The 24,351-nt window shown below is 33.4% G+C and overlaps 1 protein-coding gene across 2 annotated transcripts in view; it reads right to left on the bottom strand.

Annotated features, from left to right (window-relative positions):
- LOC140452235 (cytokine receptor-like) overlaps window positions 1-24,351 on the bottom strand; it is a 153,186-nt gene that overhangs the window by 21,160 nt on the left and 107,675 nt on the right. For both annotated transcript variants that reach the window (XM_072546372.1, XM_072546373.1), the window contains 4 exons: window positions 13,380-13,511; window positions 887-1,210; window positions 381-748; window positions 114-262 (listed from right to left, as the gene is read on the bottom strand). In XM_072546372.1, coding sequence (XP_072402473.1) covers window positions 114-262; window positions 381-748; window positions 887-1,210; window positions 13,380-13,511 — 973 coding nt within the window. The remainder of the gene's footprint in view (window positions 1-113; window positions 263-380; window positions 749-886; window positions 1,211-13,379; window positions 13,512-24,351) is intronic.

The raw sequence follows: 24,351 nt of genomic DNA, 5'->3' as shown, positions 1-24,351 counted from the left end.
AAATTATTATGCAAATGAATAATGGGAATACATATTTATTATTACAATATTGTTTTTTTTTGCAAAAATTATTTTTGGAGAGACATTTATTTATTCTAAATTTATAAACTTACCTTGCACTGATAAGGTCTTTCTCTGTCATTGACGCACCAAAACAACGTATAATTTGTTATCAATCCGTGATGTGATGGAGGCTCCCATTGCAATTCGTAAGTATTGAAGCTTCTTTCTATTTTAAAAAACTGTTCAGGCTCGCCCAAAGCTGAAACATGATTCAATATTCCATATAAAGATAAACATGGTAGTTAGAAAACTATATTCTTATGATAATTAAATTGAGAAATTCAGTATGATTCTAAAGAAAGCGAATAAAAACTTACGGTGCTCTGGTATTATTATTTCTGAATGCTTGATAGATCTACCAACTTCATTTTTAGACCATATCCGAATAATGTACTCCCTTTCACTGAGACCTTCGAATTTGGCGTACGATTTTGTTAATTCCTTTATTTGCAAAGGAGGCGTAGCTATGACTTCGTAAGTAAAATTCTCTCCATTTTTTTCATATTCTTCAACACTTTGGAAATAAACGTAAACATCTCGAGTGAGCGAATTCATTGCGTTTACTTCTATTTGGAAAGACCCTTGATTCACCAAAGGTGGAGAGTTCGGCAAAGCGCTCAGTGTTCTTTTCGTTTCAACGGCAAAATCTGACCACATTTTTTCATCTGCTTCTAAAGGTTTTATCCTGAAAAAACAAAATTTGATTGCAAGTTCATAATAAAATAAAAATAAATAAGTTATTTTGAGCATATAATTGAAATAGGTCTGGAAATGCAGGTTCTTCACGAAAATAAAGATTAATTTATAAGTCTATATATCCTACCTGACACGTATATCATACAATGTGTGTGGATATTCCAGATTCTTTAATTCATATTTTGTTGTTTTTCTGTCATTTGACGTATTAAATCTACCTCCAAGAGACCAATTTTGGTTGCAATACTGGCAAGTGTACCGTATTTCTCCCTCTAGAGGTTTTATAAAACCATCTAATTTGGAATTATATTGCCACGTCAGAATTATTGAGCTAGGAGATGTAGCATTAGCAAATAAACGTTCAACGGGTTTGGGCCGCATGTGTTTGAAGTGGTCGAAATCAAAGTGTTGGACCCTTTCTCCAAGACTGTTGTTTATGCGAAGGGTAAACCTAAAAATAATTTTAAATTAAGGAAATAATCAATTTAAGTTACCGTCGCACCTTTAAAGTTAAACCGTTACTAAACAAAATTTTTTGAGAATTGAGTTATCACTGCCATCTCTTAAAATTTTATAAGCTACCTGATGAATTTGACTCTCATATCAAATTTTTATCCTAGACGCTAGATGGCGTTTTTTCCCAGTACCAAACAAAAATATGATTGACATGCTAAACACAACAGTGTGACTCAGACTAGGTGTGACACGTCTGTTGAGAAGTGAACACAGAATTTTAAAACAAAAGTGTGATTATTTGTATAAACATGGCTGAACGACGGAAAGAGGTATGTAATTTGAAAGTTTTAATTCTTAAAGTATAACATTTTGTTTAATCACAGTTTTCATTCAAACATATTTTACAATGCTAAATATATTAAGATGAACAAAATGTTACTTTCAGTATAACCACGATTTACTTTTAAAATGGTAGCAATCTCTACACTAACGTTTATCACTAAAGTGTTAATATTCCTTTTAATCATTTTTTTACGTAGATAGTAAACAAATGAATATTGTTAAATTCGATAGTAAGACCTTTAGGTTAGTTGTAGTTTACAATTCCAGGCTATGAAGTTATTGGCTAAAATTTTAAAGATATACTTTTACATTTTTTAAAAACTATTTTATTAAAAAAAAAGTATTGAAATACAAGTAAATTATCAACTTCAGTCATGGTCATTAGCTTTAGTTTTACTTTTATAAAAATTTAAACTAATATTGTATTGCGATGAAATTTATTTAGTTACTAGACTAAGATTTATAGGTAACTTGCATTCACCCGTGGCTTTGTCATGTTTTATCGATAAAGCCCATATTTTTTAGACTATTGAATACTCAAATCCCACTCTCACCTTCACGCTGGTGTCCCCTGAAAACCGAGCAACCCAACTGGAGATCCGGTATCCAACTCGGGAGAAAAGTTTAGTCGGGAATAGACCGGAATGTGTAACCTACGACAAACTCGCAAACGAAATCAGGATAATGAAAAATTTGCACGTGGAACGAAAGAAGCCTTTATCAGCCTGGAGCCACGGCTCTGCTCATACAAGAAATGAATAAAGCCAAAGCAGATACCATTGCTTTACAGGAAATGAGGTGGACGAGCTCAGGCATCCTGGAAAAAAAATAACTGCAATATTTACTACAGTGGACATCCTACTCGACACGAATTTGGTACCAGATTTATTGTAAGCAGCAAGGTCAAACATAGTGTAATTGATTTCAAAGCTATTGATCATAGTATATGTCGGATAATACTTAATAGCAATATTTAGTTCAGAAGTTCGCTAATATTAGCATTATTAGCATTCATGCTCCAACGGAAGAAAAAGAGGTTGATAAAAAAGACATGTTCTATGAAGGTATGATATTGAAGGATGTTACAACATAGACAATCAACAAAATTTACAACGTCAACTAAACAGTGAAGATCCAACAAGAGAAGAAGGGTCAAATGCCATCCTAAAACTCAGACAATAAAGCCCCAGGAATCGATGAAATCTGTTCGGAAATGTATAAAAAAAGGTGGTGATCAACTTTTTGTAGCAATCCATAAACTAATATGTAGTACTTATATGGCAGAATGAATTGGTACCAGAAAAGTGGCTAAAGGGAATAATATCTCCGTTGCATAAAAAGGGTGATCTACTGGAGTGTAAGCTCTATAGAGGCATTAATCTTTTAGCATCTGCGTCTAAAGGAAAGCACACCATATCTTCGTTGACTCCAAAGCAGCCTATGATAGTGCGAAAATAACTGCATTATATAATGTAATCATGGACTTTAGAATCCCACCTAAGTTAGTTAAGTTGACCCAACTAACAATGCAAAACGTAAGCTCATGCGTTAGAATTGAAGGAGAAAATTCTACGTTATTTGACATTAATAATGGTCTAAGACAGGGGGACGCGCTGGCGTGTATTGCCTTGGAAAAGGCAATCAGACAATTAAATATTTTTAATAGATCGACGCAAATTCTCCCATTCGCTGACGATATAGTTATAGTGGGCAGAAGTATGATAGACATGGTGCAGTGTTTTACAAGGCTTGCGGACGTAGCAAGTGTTTGCGGACGCAGCAAATATATGTTTGTTAAACCAAAAACAGAGAATTCAAATGAACAACCATACCTTTGAGCAAGTCAAAGAATTCACATATCTTGGATCGCTAGTAAATGCAACAAATACCACAAGCGACGAAATAAAAAACGCATAGATATAGCAAACAGAACTGTTCACGGTCTCCAGAAACATTAAAAAAATATATAAAACGTGCAGAAATATTTAAAAAATAAAAATATAAAACGTGCAGTAAAACTCAATATATACAAGACCTTAATAAGACCGGTTTTGATATATGGAGCTGAAACGTGGACCTTATCTCAAAATGATGAAAGGCTTCTTGGTATTTTTGAGAGAAAAATTCTTAGAAAGATTTTTGGGGCCGTAAATGAAAATGGGCTATGGCGTCGAATATATAACTTTGAACTATATCAGTTATACACCGATCCAGATATTGTGAAATTCGTTAAAGTGCATTGACTTAGATGGACTAGACACATTTCTAGGATGCCAGATCAAGAATACACGAGGAGATTAACACTTTCAAATCCAAAGGACACAAGAAGAAGAAGTCGACCACGAAGGAGATGGGTTGATGATGTGGAAGAAGACCTACAGATTCTAAGGGTTGGAAGATGAAAGGAAGTTGCCAGGAATCGACAGGAGTGGCGACTTCTTTGTGAGCAGGCCAAGATCCACAACGGATTGTCAATATATACCACAATATTTTGTACAAACGACGTGTAATGATACGAGAGAGAAGAACAATTGTCACTTTCTGAGGTTAGTTGCAAAGAAGGAAGTGAATATGTTCCAAGTTCTAGAAAAAGATCTATTTCATCTAGCTCTTCATCATCAGTTCCTCGACATCTAGCTCAACGTCATCATCTTCATCAAAATACGTCCACATCTGGTAAAGACTTTTCTTAGTAGACGCCCTACTAAGTATCATTCAGTCCCATTTTAGAACGTAAAGATATAATGCAAGAAGTTTAAGATTTAAATAACGAGGAAAATACTGTAAATCTCCCTGCTGATAGCAATATAACGAAAAAACGAAGGCGTAAACATTTCACTCATTTGTCTGGACAGCAAGAAGCTAAAAAGCAACGCAATTGTGGACAAAAACATACGTCCATGTCGTCCTAAAACTACCCTAAACATTCATTTTCATTTGAAATCAATAATTGTGAGCAGCGAGCAAAGAAGTAAGTTCTGATATTATTCAGGGGATAAAAAATCATATACACTACATTCCTAGGATAGAATCTCACGACCTGATACAAAAGAAAAGTCGAGATTATATAGATGGGGGTAAAAATCTCACATATCTGTATATTGATTACCAATCAGACTGTCTGAAAGCTGGTGTTGAAGCTGACAAAATTCATATGTGTTTAATGAGGATTATACCAGTTCCCATATCCCTAAAAAAGATCGATGCGAATTATGTACTGCTTATAAAAACGCCGAAAATGGAGGTGATGCAGAATTACTGACAGGAAAAGTCTAACGACAAATCTATGGTCAGAAGTAACTTAATTGTGGCCACGATTGTTACGATCTTCAAGCAGTGCTGCCTCTTTCCAAAGGCGATATTTCGACCTTGTATTATAAGTGCAATGTAAGTAATGCAATGTATGCAATTAATGTAATTTTACAATAAGTGAATTGGTAAAAGATCATTGCGAATGTTTTGTTTGGAGTGAAGTCGAAGCACTAAGAGGAGCTAACGAAATAACAACGTGTGTCTTCAAATATTTAACTGAGAGGGCATTAGAAATTGACGATATTGATTTATAAATTATTTTTTACTCGAATAATTGCTACGGGCAACAAAAAAATCCATTTATATTCTCTATGTATGTCTATGCTTTAACTGTACTTAAAATAAAATCCTCTCGCATAAATATTTAATAGTGGATTTAATAAGTGGACATACCATACCAAAATGAAAATTATACATACCCAAAAATATATCGATTATAAGAACTGCACGAAAAAAAGGAAATGCATACACAGTACAAGAAATGTGTTTTGCAGACTTTTTTATGTGCGGTGGACGATTTTCCAAAAATACTCAAGATGTATTTGTCATACTTTTGTATTTTTCCAAAAATCCAAAAGCATGACAATTCTGATAAAATTAAAATAGTTTACAAGAGTTCATACACTGACACAGATTTTAAAGAGATATAATTCTATAACAACCGTCCATAGAAAAAACAGTGATTTAAGGAGTTTGATTAACAGCAATAATATTCCTGTTACTATAATAACATATTGCATTGATTTTATGTTTTTATAAAAACTTTTTATTTTTATTATCAATTATTTTTAACTTTTTATAACATTTCACAAAATTTTATTATTTTTAGTTTGACATTTTATTATTTAGTTTGAAAAAAATATTTTTATGTTTGTTAAGTTCCTTTTTATTACTAATTTTAATATGGCAATAAAACATTAATAACCTTTCAGTAGACGCAGCTTGTCTAGGAGACCGGTGAGAGTCAATGACGCTCAATTCCAATTATAGGTACATTTATTGAATGTGTATCATTGCAATGTTTATGCTCGAGCTGTAAGTGTGTAATTTGTAAAACCGGTGCAGTGGACTGTGTGCGTCTAGAGAAGTAATAGAATTTTGTGACTTGTATTGTTTTATAATAAAACTTTATTTTTCAGATATTATGGAGTATGAAAAAGAGCAAAAAAGATTGTTAGCACCTTTTGAAGAAGTTTCGACGGGTGACGAGTATGATGACGACGAGGAATCGAAGATCATGTAGAAGAAAACTTGGACGGAAGCGATACGGAACAGGAAAATGAGGAATTAGATGATAAGACAAATTTTGCCACTGGTCCATATTTTTTGGGCAAAGATGATAAAACAAAATGGGCTAAGCATATTGCCCTTAAAAACGTCAGAACTCGAAGTGAAAATATTGTTCTGCAGCTTCCGGGTTCAAAACAATGTGTCAGACAGAAAACCGATATTTTAGATATCTGGAACAATCTATTTGATACTGATATGTTGCAAATAATTGTTGATGTGACCAATACAAAAATAGAAGCAGAAAAGCAGAAGTTCAGTCGCGATCGAGATATATACCCCACAAACATTGATGAAATATATATATATATATATATATATATATATATATATATATATATATATATATATATATATATAACGAGTTTATTACAGCTGCCGCCGTTTCTCGCAACCTAGCTTCCAACGCTTGCGATCGTTCCAGTCATCTACTTGTAGACCCCTATCTTCCATTGCACCTTTTACTTCTTGTCTCCACGATCTTCTTGGTCTTCCCTTTTTCCTGCGGTTGGTGGGGATCCACTGTAATATTCTCTTTGGTCATCGTTGATCATTCATCCTTTCTACATGGCCATACCATTTCAGCCTTTTGCATTCTATAGTTTCCAGGACGTCAATGTCTATGCCCATACGCTCTCTGATTTCAGTATTCCTTACTTTATCTCTTCTAGTGAGTTGGAAACATCTTCTCCAATAATTCGTTTCCATTGCTTTTATTTTGGATGCGTCATTTTTATTTATTACCCAAAGCTCTGAACCATATGTAGCAATGCTTTCTATGATACTTTTGTATATCCTAATTTTTGTGTTTCGGGTGATGTGGTTATTCCAAAGTATACTATTCAGTTGACGTATTGCTGAATTTCCTTGACCAATTCTAGTAGCTATTTCTTTTGTATTCCGACCATTGTTTGTAATGTTTACACCGAGATATTTATAGCTATCAGTATTTTGAATTTGTTTGCTTCCTAGTTCTAAGTGCTTTCCTTCACCTCCCACTACTATGTACTCTGTTTTTGATGGATTAATTGATAAGCCCCACTTAGTATATTCTTCATCTATTTTTCGTAACATGTAGTGGATATCATCTTGATCTTCTGCAAGTATTACTTGGTCATCAGCAAAATGCCAGCTGTACAGTGTATGGTCTCCAATTTTAACACCCATTCACATTTTCTTTTCCAAATATTCAAAACCCCCTCCAAATAAACCTTAAAGAGTGTAGGTGCAATGCAGCAGCCTTGGCGAAGTCCTTTGGTCACTTTTATCTTTTTTGTCACTTTTTGTCCAATTTTTATTACACTCGTCATATCATCGTACAACTCCCTTACAGTATTAATGTAAATCGGTGAAATATTCTTGTCTTCTAGCACCTGCCATAGCTTGGCTAATGGGACACTGTCATACGCTTTTTGAAGATCAATAAATACCATGTGTGTCTCCATATTATGTTCCAAACGCTTTTCTATTGTTTGTTTTAGACAGAACACATTGTCTATACAAGAACGACCAGCACGAAAGCCACTCTGATCTTCAGCGTCTTCCCAGCAATCTTCAATTCGGCTTTTAATTATCTTCCCGTAGACTCTACAGATTGAGTTAGTTACACTAAGCCCTCGGTAGTTCTTACAATCTTTTCTGTCGCCTTTATTTTTGTATAGATTGCTGATATATGCAGTTTTCCATCCTGGGGGTAGCTCGTCTCCTCTCAAGAATTAAAAGTATAAGCCAATAGCTGAAATAGTTTGTCAGGGCCATATTTAATCAGTTCAATGGGTACTCCCCCGGTCCTGGAGCCTTTCCATTTTTCATAGCGTTGGCGTGTTTTTTAACTTCTTCTGGTGTTATTTCAGTTTCTTCGCGGTAGGAAATATCATATTTTTGGTAGCCAATATCTTGGAATTCTGTTCGATCTTCTGTCAGCATTTGTTCATAATATTCGACCCATAATTCTGGGGCTATTAGAGTTAACCTACTGCATTCTTTTCTATCTATTCTACTACCACTAATTGTTTTCCAGGCTTCTTTACTTCTTGCTGTACCCATAAAATTTTCTACGTTATCGCAGGCTTTATTCCACATCTCATTTTTGGCTTTATTTACCTCTTTTTTTACTTCTTTGTTTAAGCTGTTGTACTGTTGTCGATAGTAAGGGTCCTTTGTTGCTAGCCATTTGTTATACATATTCTTCTTCTTCCCCACAAGATCTTCTATTTCTTTATTCCACCATTCATTTCTATTTTTTATGCTATCCACTTCTCCAATAGCTTCCATTGCAGCTTCGTCAAGAGCTTTCATAATTTCGTTGTACGTATTAATTGGTGAGGAGTAACAAACATCGTGCAATTTCAGATTCAACCTCATTCGATACAGAAACTGGGTACACTTATTTTCAAAACCTTGTAGATTATATCTCTTTGTTGAAATGTCTTGCAGTATCATTGAACTTTCGTTTTCATTTTGTCGTTGGCTTGCTTTAAATGTAAATAGTAGTGACGCTTTAAGCAATTGGTGATCAGATCCACATTCTGCTCCTCGATGGACTCTAACGTTATTAACCTTTATTGTGGAGTTTTCTTTGCATATACAGTAATCGATTATTGATTTCAAATTCCTCGTTGGCTGAATCCACGTGAATTTATGAATATACATTGATGAAATTCGTACCCTTTTAGGTCTCATATATTGCTGGTGTAAGAAAGGCAAGTCACCTTAATACAACAGACTTGTGGAAAACGGATGGCACTGGTATAGAGGTTTTCTGACTGACAATGAACATCACGAGACTCAAAAATTTACTAAGGTACATGCGAACTGATGATATCAATACAAGGCATGATAGAGTTAGTTTGGATAAATTAGCGCCAATAAGAGATCTTATTACCAAGTGGAAGGAAAATCAGAAAAAATGTTTCTCTCATTCGCAATACGTAACGGTGGAAGAAAAGTTGGATGATTTTAGAGAACGGTGCTCGTTCAGTAGGGTTAGTACATACCAAGCAACAAAATATTTGCACTGTCTGATGCGAAGTTATTTTATACCAGTAACATGGAAGTATACGTTGGCAAAAACCAAGTGGGCGGTCCATAGTATCTAGATTCTAGACACTAGTACCAAGGCAGTGGCGGAACGGGCCTGTCAACACCTCTACGGATCTAAGAGAAATGTTACCACCGACAATTGGTACACCAGCGTTGATCTTGGTATAAGCTTGAAGGAAAATGGTTTAACTTTCTTGGGTACAATAAAAGTAAATAGAAGAGAAATTCCTGCATATTTTTCTAACAATCAAGGACGACCTATTGGCTGTAGTATATTTGGATTTGGTTCAAGAGCACAAAAAAAACGTTCTGTCCAGTGTCCAAAAGCACCATGGGGACGACGTTGATCCTGTAACGGGAAAACCGGAAATCATATTAGCATATAACAGCACAAAAAGCGGTGTTGATACCGTAGATAAATTATGCGCACGTTATGATGTGGCACGTTGTAGTAGAAGATAACCTATGGTTGTTCTGTACAGCCTTTTAAATGTTACAGCAATAAATGCCTTTGTTATTTACTAGCCTATTGTCTAGGTACCCAAGACAATAAGCATTCGAGTAAAGGAGATCTGTCATTTGGATGAAGATGTGAAAGTTCAAAGAACTCCGGGAGCAATTGAGAGGTGTGGTGACTGTGGATGGAAAAAGAATCGAAAAACGACATATTTTTGTTCGATTTGTAAAAAGTATCTTTGTTTGGAACATGTAAATCCAATTTGCAGTAAATGTAACAATATTCCGGCTTAATTTTATTATCTTTTTTGCCATCTCTTTATATTTTTTATAAGTCTTAGTGAAATGATGTTTTATTTTTATTTAAGATAGTTCTTGAAGACTGATATTTTTTGTTTAACTAATAACTTTAAATTAATTATTTAAACTAATAACTTTAAATTAATTGTAATTTGTTTAGTAAAAAAGAGACTAAATCAAACTATTACAAAAATTATGGACTATTTTTTGAGCTACGTAAATAAACATTTTAAATAAACAAAATATGTCAATAATAAAAAATAATGATAAAAAAAAATATTTAAACAAATTGCATCCGGAGGACTATTTATATGACAGGTGTAGTAGACCGTGTGCGACTACTGATACACAAAATTAAACTGCGTCTACTGAAAGGTTAAGTATGACAGTATTATTAGATATAATACCCAAAAATGTCAGATTTATTATTTTTTGGTTAATTTTATTATTTACTTTAATTTCATAGTTATCGTTCATAATTTAATAAATCTAAATGGTAAAGTGTTACTATAAAAACTAAAAACTCCATTGTTCTAGTAATATAATCGTGTTTTCCTCTGTTGTATGTTTTAATGTAAATATATATCTATCATATCTCACAACAAATAGGGTCCTTTAGTCGGTTCACAATCTGTTGATAGCTCACTACAAGTTTAACCCTAATTAGAAAACTAAAATACAGAGAGGATAGGTAATACAATATAATAGTAAGAATCAACCTAAAACTGACGGTTTAAGATGTTTTCGACTAACCCACCTTATATCTGAAGGAATACAATACCTTTTAATCCTATTACGGGTGTATTTTAAATGGTTAGAGATGTCCGACCAGTGGCGTAGAGTATATGATTGAAAAATTTATTTGAACTAAATAAATATATTTTTTAAATTGTACTTCGGTAAATTGTATTTTTTAATAAAACTTATTTATTTTATTCAAAAATAAAAAGTTTTTTGCCATTTCTAAAAGATACATTTATTTAATTAAGGAAAAAGGCGCCAAATGTCGCCTGGCAAAATTTCCAATGTGTTTTAAATGTATCCATTACTTTCGAATCCGGAGAAAACTAATAAATATTTTGAAAAATTTAAACGCAGAATGAAAGATTACATTATTACTTAGGGCAGAAAGTCCCTGAAAACTTCTACAATGTTTATTTTAATACGTTATGTAACAGGGGTGAAAATAAAAGAGAAAATATAGTATAATTTTTAATTGAAAATTTTGCATGCAAAAGAAACTTTTTATTTATTCTAATAAATATTTCATTCTGCCTTTAAATTTTTCAAAAATGCTTTTTAGTTTTGTCAGGATTTGAAAAAAAAAATGGATACATTGAAAACACATTGAACATTTTGAAAGGCGACATTTTGCGCCTTTCCCCTTTAATACCCTACGATTACAACTACTATTACTTACCTTTTATAATTACGATTAGAAAACTATTCAAATTCAAAATAAATAGGATCAACTTCAGAATCCGAGTCGTCTTGAGGGTTAATAATTAGCGGTTGTGTCTCTACGGTCGCATCAATTATGTAATCAAGATCCCACATTTTTTGTTCTTCTTCTATTACATGTCTTACTGCATCGTTTCAGTTTTGTTTTGTAATATGTTGTAAAGACTCGTATAACAATTCACGTACAGCTTGTATTTTATATGACATATTTTTTCTAGCCACATAACTTTTCATTTGTGCCCAAATGAGTTCAATTAGATTTATTTCGCAGTGGTAGGGTGGAAGTCTAAAGACTGTGATGTTTCGCCTTTTCGCCATTTGGTCAACTACGTATTTATTAAACTTAGATTTGTATTGCCGGGCAATTTTTAAAAGTTGTGCTTTTACCATTCCATCTTCGTAAGGCAGATACTGGCAGATTCCGCAGCCAGTCAAGAATATCCTGTTTCCTCCACGCATTCGTTGGAAGTCTTTCTACTAGTCGTGAATGATAAGGTGAATACTATAATTGAATTTGGTGGTATGTGTTTAATCATCTGCTCAAAATACTCTTCGAAAACATCAGCTGTCATCTTCTCGTGATAGTCTTTTGTGCTTTTGGACTGAAATTCCAACAAACCATCCTTTTTTATCAAATTTAACCCTTTAACAAATCCTTTTTTACTGCCAATGTGAGAAATTATTAATCTACTGCCTTTACCAGAAGGTGGGGAGATACCAGTAGACCAACCTTCCATAAAGGCTTGCCTGGAGCTTAATATATTTTTATCTGACCAAATTTTTTTTAGAGTATGACCTGAGTTTACCCACGTTTCATCTTGGTAGAAGATGGGCCTTCCTTCAGCCCGGAATTTTCGTATAGATCTTATATCATTTCTTCTCCAACATATTATCTCCTGCCGGTTAATCAAAAGTGATCTTTGGTCTGATTTCTTCCATCGGAAATTTAATTCTTTTAAAAATTGTCACAATTTGCTTCGTCCGATATGAGGCAAATCCGGGTCGTCTCTAACTTCTTGTAAAATTTTGTTTAGGTTTGGTATTTCTTTTTTGAAAAAAATCCATGAATTTTCCTTCGAATACCATTTTTGGCAAATTCATCAATTTCAATAGGCTTTTTCCCTCTTTTTGATGATGAAGCCATCACAAACAATCCAACAAAACGAGCACGAGCGAAAGGTACGTATATGTTCGTAGGTATATGGAATAAAAAATCACCCACGCACTGCATATAATTCGCAAAAGAAATATTCGAGACGCTAATTACTGCCGTAGACGCGGAAACACCGACGAGCCTTAAATTACATGCGATTAAAAACGTACTAAACAAAAAAATTGTTTTCGTTCGTAATAACTTCACCCTTTCAAGTTAAGTTTCGAATATAATTATATTATTAAAAATCTGGGGAATTCCATCCTAATTATCTTGCAACGAATAGTACCTTCGGATATGAATTCCAGGTTTTCTAGTAAAGTGATTAAACGCGAAGATTAGTATTGAAATATCCAAAGAGATAAGATATTCTTATTTACAAAATTGTTAATGGTTAAATTCTTATTTTTATTAATATAATATAATAATCAACATTAGTCGTGAAAGTTTTAATTGTTTTTTTGCTAAATATATTAGTATTAAAATATTATCAATATTATATATAACAGTATTAAAACATTATATTATTATTTAATGAATAAACACCTTAGGAACGCCTATGATTTACGACCGTTTTATGAGTTTGAGGCACATTTCGTGCTCTCAACAATTTGTGAACGAAGAATAGTATCACTTACCTTATAACAAATTAAGAAAAAAGAAAAAAAATTTATTTTCGTTCCACTGTAAAATTCGATTTTTTCGTTTAGTAACGGTTTATCTTTAAAGGTACGACGTGTTAAAAATATTAGCTAATTTTATCTGTAAGTAATAGTGACAATATTATTTTTTATTAGAATCGACAACTTACTTGAACATTTGCTTTGACTGTCTGTATTGTGGGGTCGAGTTTACGGTCCATACACAACTCAAATTTACCCCAACAGTTTCAGAGGTAGTGTCGGTGATTGGGTAGGTTGGACAATGGTGTTGCGTACTTTTTCTAAAATCAAATAAAAATTGTTATAATATAAAAATGTTTCTCTGTGTAACTGCTTTCTAATGGCTCTTGCTGTTAAAGTAAGAAATGCAGTGAAAAAACAATGATGTTTGTTACTATGAATTGAGTACATCAAAAGTAGCGGTTTTAAATACAAATAAAAAAGTTATGGTGCAAAATTGATAAAAGTCGATGTAAAATAGCTCCATAGTTTGAATCAAAACATTACTTTCACTTTAGTAACTTATGACGGAATGTGCAATAAGTCAATTGGCTGCAGTAGGATAAAAAACCTAGGAAGGATGTAAATTGGTTAATATTAATTGTCTAACAATATACTAACGATAACCCCATAGGTCTGATTATAACGGAATTTTAGTTGATTATTTTGTTCCTAATAGTTAAATGTTTTTACATTTTAACAAACAGAAACCACGCGCGCAATATAACAAATGCAATTAAAAGATATTACTACACAGAAAAAGTACGTAGAAAGAATAACCAACAGACTAAACCAAGAATCAGTAACATCAGATCTGGAAGAAAAGTGGGAAAGCATTAAACACGAATAAAGTAACCATAATAGAAAACACAAAACAAAAGAATGGTATGATAAGGAATGTCACAGACTAGCAGAAGCAATTAGAAAAATAAGAATAAAAAATCTAATAAACAAAAGTGACAGTAGCAAACAAGAATACAGAGAAATGAAGAAAATTATGAAGACTTGCAAAAACAAATAAAAGGAAATACAACAAGGACAAACTCAAAGAGATTAAGGAATAAAAAAAAGGGAAATAAGATTTTTCTACCAAGAAACAAGAAAAATGGAAAGAGAATATCAAAAAAATAACCCATACATGAAAAAGATAAAGGGATATTAATAAATGAACCATGGAAAACAATGATAAATTGACCAAACTAACGAATTGTTACACAAAACGGAAGTAGAAACGCAAACAATCCGTGAAATTGAAGATGATCACATAGTAATAAAAACGCCTACAGAGAAAAAAATAGAAAGAGAAATAAAGGGGCTAATAAACAATAAAAGCCTAGGAAGAACATAAATATCGGCTGAAATAATAAAAGCAAGAGGGAAAAACCTACATAAAGAGATATGCTCTATACACAAAAAGACGACAATTTCACTTCGCAAACAATAGAGGCATTGCTTTGCTAGAAGTAGTTTACAAATTACTACAGGCAGTATTTAAAAAAAATAGGTCGACGACAGACAAAATATTTGCGTTAAAAGAAACCCAGACTACGTACTACCAACATAAAACGATAGTATATGTTCTGATCATCGACTTTAAGCAGGCCTACGATAGGGTAAATCGACAACAGATGTACGAACTAATGAAGAGATGTGCTTACCAAGTAAAATTGTCACGATGGTAAAAATGACTACAGAAACACAACAAGACCTACAGATTCTACGGGTCAAAAGATGGAGGGAAGTTGTCAGGAGTGGTGACATCTTTGTGAGCAGGCCAAGATCCACAACGCATTGTAGAGCCACGAATAATGATGATGATGGAAACACAACAAACGAAATAGAATAGAAGGGTCATAAATCAAATTATTTTGAAACAAAGGAAGGATTACGACCTACTATCAACGTATCAACGACTCTGTTTAATCTGATACTGTAAAGAATAATTAGAAAAAAGAAAATGGACATCAATGTATGGCATTTGCAGGCGATCTAACAATATTAAAGACAAGTAAGAAAGAACTAATGTGCTGACCCAGCCAGTCAGCAATCTTACACTTTTGGCCAAGAAACGCATAAGCGCCCAATACTCCACAAGGAGGGATGGAACTAGAGATAGAAGAAACAACTAAAAAGGTTAATGAATAATATAATACAGCAAGCAAACAAATTTAGGTTTACAACAAATACACAGAAAGTAAAGAAAACTATGCAACTTCACACCGAGAAACAAGCAAATTAATTAGAGAGAAAAAAAGGAAGGACAAACAACAGAAATGTGAAGAAATGGAAAGGAATAGGCAACAGTCAAATAGTCGAGCATTTTACAAATCAGTGTCACACGAAAAGAAAGGCTTCAGACCTAGATACGTGTCTGTACTGAGAACAAATAATGAATTAATAATAAATGAAAAACAACTGCTCCAAACATGGCAAGCATATTTCAAGACTTTACTAAACATACATCAAGAGGAAGAACATGGAGAAAATATATATTTTGGGGTGGACCTACCGGTAGAGGACCCCAAAATAGATGAAACATTGCAAGCAATTAACAAATTGAAGAACGGAAGTACGGAGGAGAAACTCTACATAGACAAATACACAAACTAATAACACTTACATGGAACGAAGAGAAAATACCAAAAAAATGGCACGAAAGTGTAATAATCTCCATCCATAAAAAAGACAAAACCCAGTGCTCTAATTATAGAGGCATCTCCCTACTTAATACGGCATATAAAATCTTATCGAACATCCTATTAAGTAGGCTGACACCGTTTGTGGAAAATTTCATGGGGGAATACCAAGCCGGCTTCAGAAAACATAGATCGACCATAGATCAGATCTTTACTCTAAGACAGATGCTTGAAAAAGGATGGGAATTCCATAGAACTATCCATAATCTCTTCATAGATTTCCGGCAAGCGTACGACAGCATTAAAAGGGATCAGATGTGGAATGCAATGGCAGAACTTTCAGTTCCAAAAAAACTTATCCAGCTTGTTAAGTTATGTGTGAATAGCTGTAGATCCAGATTACGGATAAGTAACAAACTCTCAGAATCTTTCGAAATAAGCAGTGGCCTGAAACAAGGAGATGCGATCACCTCTCCTCTTGAATATTATCCTGGAGAAAGTAGTAAGAGCAGCACAACTTAAAACAGAATTACTGACAGTAAATGGACCAAAATTACTACTAGCATACGCAGATGACATTGACATTGTGGGAAACACAGTCACCAATGTGAAGGAGACTTTTAATAAATTGGAGGTAGAGGCAAAGAAAACTGGTTTAAGGGTAAACGAAGAGAAAACCAAATACATGTGCATCAACAGACAAAAGGGACGAGATAATAGATAGGGCAAAATGTTACAATAGACTCATATAACTTTGAAAGAGTGGAGAGTTTTAAATATCTCGGAGCAACAATCACTGTAGATAACGATATCACGGAAGAGATTAAAGGAAGAATTCAGGCAGCAAACAGATGTATTAAATCTAAAAGCCTAACACGAACATCAAAGATTAGAATATATAAAACGGTGATTAGACCGGTGCTCATGTATGGGTGTGAGACGTGGACCTTTACCAAAGAAACTGAAAGAAAACTTAGATGTTTTGAGAGGAAAATCCTCAGAAGAATCTTTGGGCCTTATCACGACATTAATAGCAACCAATACCGAATGAGAACAAATGCTGAAGTCAAGCAGATGTATAGAGCGAGCGATATAGCCCAAGAGATTAAATCCCAACGTCTAAGATGGCCATGACCATAGACTCCCTAATAACCGCCTTGTCAAGTTCTATGGGAGGAAGCCCCCACAGGAAGAATACGCTTAGGACGTCCACGAATGCGATGGAGAGACAATATATGGTCAGATCTAAGAACAATGGGGCTACCCACTGACCCAAGTATTATGGACGACCGTTCAAGATGGAAGCAAGTTGAGCAGTCAGCCAAAACCCACCCCGGGTTGTAGTGCTACGAGAAGAAGAAGAACAAATAAAAGCAGTTTCGTTCGAACTTTGGTATGAATGTGTCTCGTATTCAATCGAATTTATTTAGTTTTTAATCAGGTTTGCGTTAATTTTAAGTTATTAGTTTAGCATTTTTAATGTAAGGATTAATATATCCTACATTTTTTTATAAATACTTAATCCTGGGATGTCCCAGGGTAAAAATCGTGTGTGTGGTAAAGACCCATCACTACAAGATCCAGAGGATAACGATAATATTCACCCTGAAGATATTGTTTTTTCTGAGGTTAATGATTTTAATAATCCCCCAAATGTTTTGAATTCCGATAATTTTATTAATAATTCCAACATTAAATCTATTGTTAATGATGGCAATAAAAACTTTTACAACTCAACAATATAAACAAACAAGTCAGGTTTTAAATACTTCCGATACTGATACGGGACCGTATTCCATTTTTGTTCAACATACTGACTTAAATTTAGGTTGTTGGCAGGAATAGAATTAAAATCGAAGTAGATTCGGGACTGGTTGCAAATAGGCTGGTAGAAGAATCTTTTATTGAAAAAAATAATTTAATTGCATTTATACCTAATTATTTAACAGAAAAAAGAGGTTTAGTTCGCGCTGTTGACACTACTTTAAGTGAAACTAAACTTTTAAATACTATAAAATCAAATATAATGGTTAAAAAATCCAAAAAATAACTAGATTAATTAAAAAAGACGGTATATCTGAGAGAGTCCCAAGACAGATAATTACTGTTACTTTTGCGGACAAATCAATTCCCCAATTTATCTACATTAATAAAGTTGAGGTCGAGGTATTTGTCAGTCCGGTCATGCAATGTTACCAGTGTTTGCGTTATGGTCATTCGGCTACTCAATATAAATAAAAAAAGGTGAATGAAGGAAATAAAGATTGTCTTGATAAATGTAATACTTTTTGCGTACATTGTCAAAATAGTGGCCATGATTAAATTTTCAGAGAACCTTAAACAGAGGAAAACTAAGGAAACCATGGCTAACTTGAACATTTCGTTTAAGGAAGCTCAGAAAATAACTGATAATCCAGGTTATTCCAGCCTAGTTCAGAAGAATAGATTTACACCGTTAATCAACTCTGACACGGAATTTCCCCCACTAAAATTTGATTCTACTCGTCAGATCAATTCTGGTACAGTACATAAAAATAACAATATTCCCAAAAGTCAAACAATTCCAGCAGTTAGCCCTCCCAAAAAAAGAAAAAATAGCGACACTAACATTAATTTCCCTCCTATTTTATCTGTGTCTAACTTAGTTGACAAATGGTGGCATAACAAAAATTCTCCAACTTTAGCTATAGCATTCCCTAAAGTTTCTTCTTATTTAGAAATCCCAGCTGATACTAATTTCTTCCAATCTAATTTCAATATTCTTTATTCCCAAACCAAAGTTTATTCCCCTACTTTTGATGATAACAACGCCATTTAACTTCAGAAACAACTTGCCAAATTTGATAAGCCATACAGGATTTTCACAGAAGGATCAAAATCCATTTTAGGAGTTGGTTGTGCGGTATATATCCAAAACAATCAAGAATACATTATGTTTGAATTAAACTGACAATGTTCGATTTATTCCGCAGAATTGTTTACAATATATCAAGCTCTGGAATAGACTATTGAGAAGAAAATGTCTGATCAACAAATAGTAATCCTGTCGGATTCAAAATCTGCGTCGTCTGCTTTAGATAATTCGCATAAGCATATCTGGTATGCTATGCTCTGGTATGGTATGCTGAACATGCCGGTATCTCGATTAACACCAAAGCAGATTATTTTTACACAGAAGCGGCTTCAAAAGAATTAGAAATTAGTTGGCTCAATAGAAGTGATTTAGTCTCGCTGCGTAAACAAGAATTAAAAGAAAACTGGGAAATTAAATGGAATGGTTTCTGTAACAGAAGTAATAACGTTTATACAAAAATTCACCCTGTTTTACCTACTGCGCCCTTTGCTGCAAGAAGTCATCCCAATAGAAGAGTATATTCAATGTTTGTTAGATGCCTTGTTAATCATGCTACTGTGAAACCCTGTGAAGTCCACTTTTTTGCATTTTTTTGGGGTTATTACAACAAATTTGGCCAATAAAAGCAATGTAAATGTCTAAGTTACTCCTTGACCTTCTTAAATTGAATATATACTTTTAAAAATGTTAAGGGGTAATTTTGTTATGAAGCTTTAACTTTAAACCTCTGTAGCTCAAATGTAGATAAAGTGGACTTGTTTCATTTCTATTCTGAACTCTCTATATAATGATGCTGCTATTAAGTATTTATTGGAAAATCTGATAAAAAAACAAATACCTCTTCCTCAGAGTCAATCTTCTATTTTATAAATATCTCTCGTCGAAATATTGGGCTTAACCAAATTCTTTGGCGATATTTAAAAAGGACTAAAAGAAAAGTTTAGGATGGAATGTGTAATGTGAATGTATAAGCTGTATTCCCTCTGTCTATCCTTATGTTATATATTTACCTCCTAGCCGTTGCCTGTCTTGTGTTGTAATAAAATCGCTATGAAAGACACCTTAGGGTGAAAAGTATCCCTATATTATGTAATCCCTTGTTGGTACTAAATATTCACTTTAAGTTGGTTAGGGTCTTAATATAACGAATGAAAGTATGGTTTCTTACTGATGTTTACAATACATTTTTAATTAATCCCTAGGCGAAGTACTATTTTGTTAACAAATGCAATAGGTCAATACATCATTAACAAATTCAAGTAGTCTAATACATTATCGTTGCTGAATGGATTAAGTTATCCAAAACCATTAATTAAATTAAATTACAAAGCAAAAGTAAAAAAAGCATGAAGATATAGTATAAAAACTTAGAAGAATTATATAAAGAGCCAAAAATAACGACAGTAACCAAAGCGCAGAGAATAAGGAAAGGAAATAATGTCGAATTATCCAATCAAAGCCAATAGAAAAGACAAGGAACAGTAGACCAAGAAAGAGAAGTACAGAGTGTCACAAATTCGTATGTTTTGCAGGGTATACCGAAAACCAGAGCAGATAGAAAAAAAGTGGTTAAGATGTCATGACTTCTTTTTTCGTTAAAGTAAAGAGTGTCCAATTATTGAAATATGTCGAAAACAGGGTTATATAATATCTTCTTTATTAGGAAAAATTAAAAAAACTTTATTAGAACTTTTGATAGATACTTATTACAAGGCATTCATCAAGCATATAGAAAAATAAAGCCAGTGCATATACTCAATTGTGTAAGATCAGTAAGAAAAAAGTGTCAATTATATTACTACAACAAAACGGGGGGCATTTTGAACATTTATTATAATTTTCATATTTTTGTAAAATTGATTCTACTACTTGTTACGTTGTTTATTACTATTATTTGTACTTCTGGTTGTTAGGTAGTTTTTTGTTGTTGGTAAATTTGTTATTCATATTTTTAAAGTTGATTAATTTTATTTCTAGTAATCAAAACTGTGATGGATTAATCTGCATAATAAACTGTTAAAATGCGTTTTGTTTTTAAGTGTCTTTAACATGATGTCTAACATGGTGTACGAGCCCTAACAACTATATGTTGGAACAAGCAGATATTTTGTGAATAAATACCAATTTACGGAAATTCTTTTATTTTAATTTTTTTTAATTGTAAATATGAAATTAACAACATTTTGTATGATGTATGGAATTATTTTTACAGTTTAATTCTATATTTTATGTTGATTACTATTTAATTCATTGTTTGATAGCCAAAAATTCTGACAACTAAATATTAGAACAATAGGATTTTAACAAATTAAAATAAAAACGAATAAGGCGTAACGTCGTCCTTAGCTTGAATAACAGCCTAAACTCTATTAGGGATTGTATCAACTAGACCTTCACAGAATTCCGGGGTGAAAATATCCCATGATTCTTGCAATTTGGCACGTAGTTGAGGTAAAGTACGCTGAGGGTTATTTCTTAGGCGTTGTTTCATTTTGTACCAAAGTGTCTCTATTGGATTAAGATCCGGGCTGCCAGAAGGATGTAACAAAACTTTAATGTCATGCTATCACATAGATTTTTTGGTCGATTTAACCGTATGGCATGAGGATAAAATGCTGAAAGATAAAATCTTCGGATGGATATAACTTTGCCGCGCTTGGTAGAAACGAATATTCAAGGATATCTTGATATTTGGCTGCGTTTACTATGGCCTCAATAAAATGTAGTTCCCAACCCTTTGATCAATATACAACCGCACACCATGATGCCCTGCGGAAACTTTACAATTTCTTGGAGAAAATACTTATGGAATGCTTCTCGAATCACATATTTTCCCGAATCACACGCTTTTAATAATCTCCCACACAGGCATCAACTTTGCTTTCGTCGCTATAGAAAACTTTGTAAAAGTTATGTTTGGTCCACGAAAGTTTTGATTTAGCACAAATGTAACGATTCCTTTTTTGAGTTTTCGTTAGCAATGGGTTTTCTTTGGCCTACTCGAATAAATCAAAAAATAGAAAATTTATATCGCAAAGAACAAACATACCTTATAAAAACTAAGACCGCTTTTGTGGATATATTATTGCGACAGGATTCTCTGGAAACATTCATTCCAGTTTCTCTATTCCTTATAGCAGTTACTTCTCGCAGTGTATTTCTTCTTCCCGACTTACGTATTCTAATCTAATGCTTTACACTCCTTTGAGAAACATTTTTGACGGCCTTAGTTTTTTGCCGCAAACATCAATACTAGCATTTTCATCATATTTATTATTATATATTATATTTCCCATTATTTCCCACAATTATTGTTGACAACGCACTTCGTACTCGTATGTTTGATTTCAAAGCCTCCTTTGATAAAATTTAAGAAACATGAGGGAAAACAAAAAATGTTCCAATATTTAGTTGTCAGCAGTTTTTGATTATCAAGCAATTAATTAAATAATAATCAATATAAAATATATAATTACGCCGCAAAAATAATTCCATAAATCATAAAAAATGGTTCCGAGGCATAATCCTGTGTTTATGAGTTATATGGTTAAAAATCTATCAGTAAGGTGCTAACCTGGCTGTAGACCAGGTTGTAATTCTACTATTCAAAAAAGGAGATAAAAAACAGGCAGAAAACTACAGAGGTATAAACTTGTTAAATACTACGCTAAAACTTACAACTAAAATTTTACAAGTGCTAATAAATCAGAAGATAAGTTTAACAGATGAACAACAGGGTTTTCGTAGTGGAAGATCGTGTACAGATGCAATATTAGTTATAAAGCAAATTACTGAGAAATCACTAGAGTATAATAATAGACCAGCATTTCTGTGTCTGATTGACCTAAAAGAAAGCGTTTGACAGAGTAAGACTCAAAGATGTAATCCATCTTCTGTATAATAGAGAAGTTCCCCTAAATAGTATAAAAACTATCGAAAACATCTACCAAAACAACAAAATGTAAGTCAGAATAGATGAACAACTTACAGAACTTATAGAAATTGGCAGCGGAATAAGAGCCCCATGCTCTTCAATTTGATCATGGATGAAATCATCAAAACCATTAACAAAGGAAGAGGATACAAAATTGGAAACAAAGAAATCAAATACTCTGTTACGCAGACGACGCAATACTGACAGCCCAAGATGAAGATAGTCTGCAAAGACTGGTCCACAGATTTAACATAAGAGCAAAAGAATTGATGGCATCGGTATTGAACAAGTAATGGAAATAAAATACCTAGGAATTACACTGTCTAGCTATGGAGACCTGGACAAAGAAGTGAGAGATCAAGTACAAAAAGCAAATAAACTGGCAGGATGCCTTAATACACTATATGGCGAAACAGACACATTAACACTGAGATGAAGTCAAGAATTTATAAAGCCAGTGTAAGACCAATAATGACATATGCCTCAGAAAAAAGACCCGACACAGCTACAACGCAAAGGCTACTGGAAACGGCAGAGATGAGAGTACTGAGAAGAATTACAGGAAATACCTGAGAGATCGAAAGAGAAGTGAAGACACTAGAAGAAAATGTAACGTACACTGTATGAACGAATGGACACAAAATAGAAAAAAGAATGGAATAACCACATAAGCAGAATGGAGGAGACCCGTGTCGTCAAAATAGCAAGAGATAAGTCACCAATCGGCAAGAAGAAGTATCGGACGACCGCGCAAAAGATGGAGTTACAACCTTCTATAGAGGTATTAATCCGCCAATGAACAAGCAGAATTGCTTATAAAGAGGAAGAAGAAGAAGAAGGAGAATAAAAAATGGTGTTAATTTCATATTTAAAAAAATAAATAAATAAAAGAATTTCGGTAAATTGGCATTATACTCGCAAAATAATTGCTTGTTTCAACATATAGTTGTTAGGGCTCGTATAAAAATTTTATTTGCAGAGTAACTCCAAACAACTGAACATAGATATATAATATGTCATTAGGTGAAAGAGAATTAAAAATGTAAATGAAAAATGTCAAAATATATAGGGTGTCCCATATAAAAAAACATACAACAACAAAAAACAACAACAAGATATATAACCCTGTCGTCTTCGACATTTTTCAATAATCGCCCTGTATGTCGCTAATATAATCAGCTATTGATGATTTGATTGGGCAATTGTTACTTTAACAAAAAAGGAAGTCATGACATCTTGACTACTTGTTTTCTATTTTTTCTAGTTTTCGGTGTACCCTGCATGCCATTGCCAATTCGGGACACCCTGTACAGCGTATATGAAGACTTAAAATACTTTCAACTATCTATTCCCAAATTTTCATCTTTGATTTATTTTTATTTAGGTTTTAGCAAAATTTTGTGTTCATTGGCCGGGTTATAAAATGTAGTTAAATAAATAGTCCGCTTATTTTGCATTGTATATATATATTTAGGGATTCTACAGTATTCACTGCCTTCCCTCGCTCAACCGTTTCCATCTCTCTCTGTTGTTCCATTCTCCATCGTTTAGTCCTCTCTTACTCATGGCGTCGTCTACTTCGTTCCTCCAGGATTTTCGGGGTCGTCCTCTTTTCCTCCTTCCTATGGGGCTCCATTCGGTTATTCTTTTTATCCATCTGCTGTCGCTAGCTCTTCTTACATGTCCATACTACTTTA

Source organism: Diabrotica undecimpunctata, chromosome 10 (assembly GCF_040954645.1).
Source record: "Diabrotica undecimpunctata isolate CICGRU chromosome 10, icDiaUnde3, whole genome shotgun sequence".
NCBI lineage: Eukaryota > Metazoa > Arthropoda > Insecta > Coleoptera > Chrysomelidae > Diabrotica > Diabrotica undecimpunctata.
The sequence above is the reverse complement of the archived record's forward strand: the minus strand, read 5'-3'. Positions and strand labels throughout refer to the sequence as shown.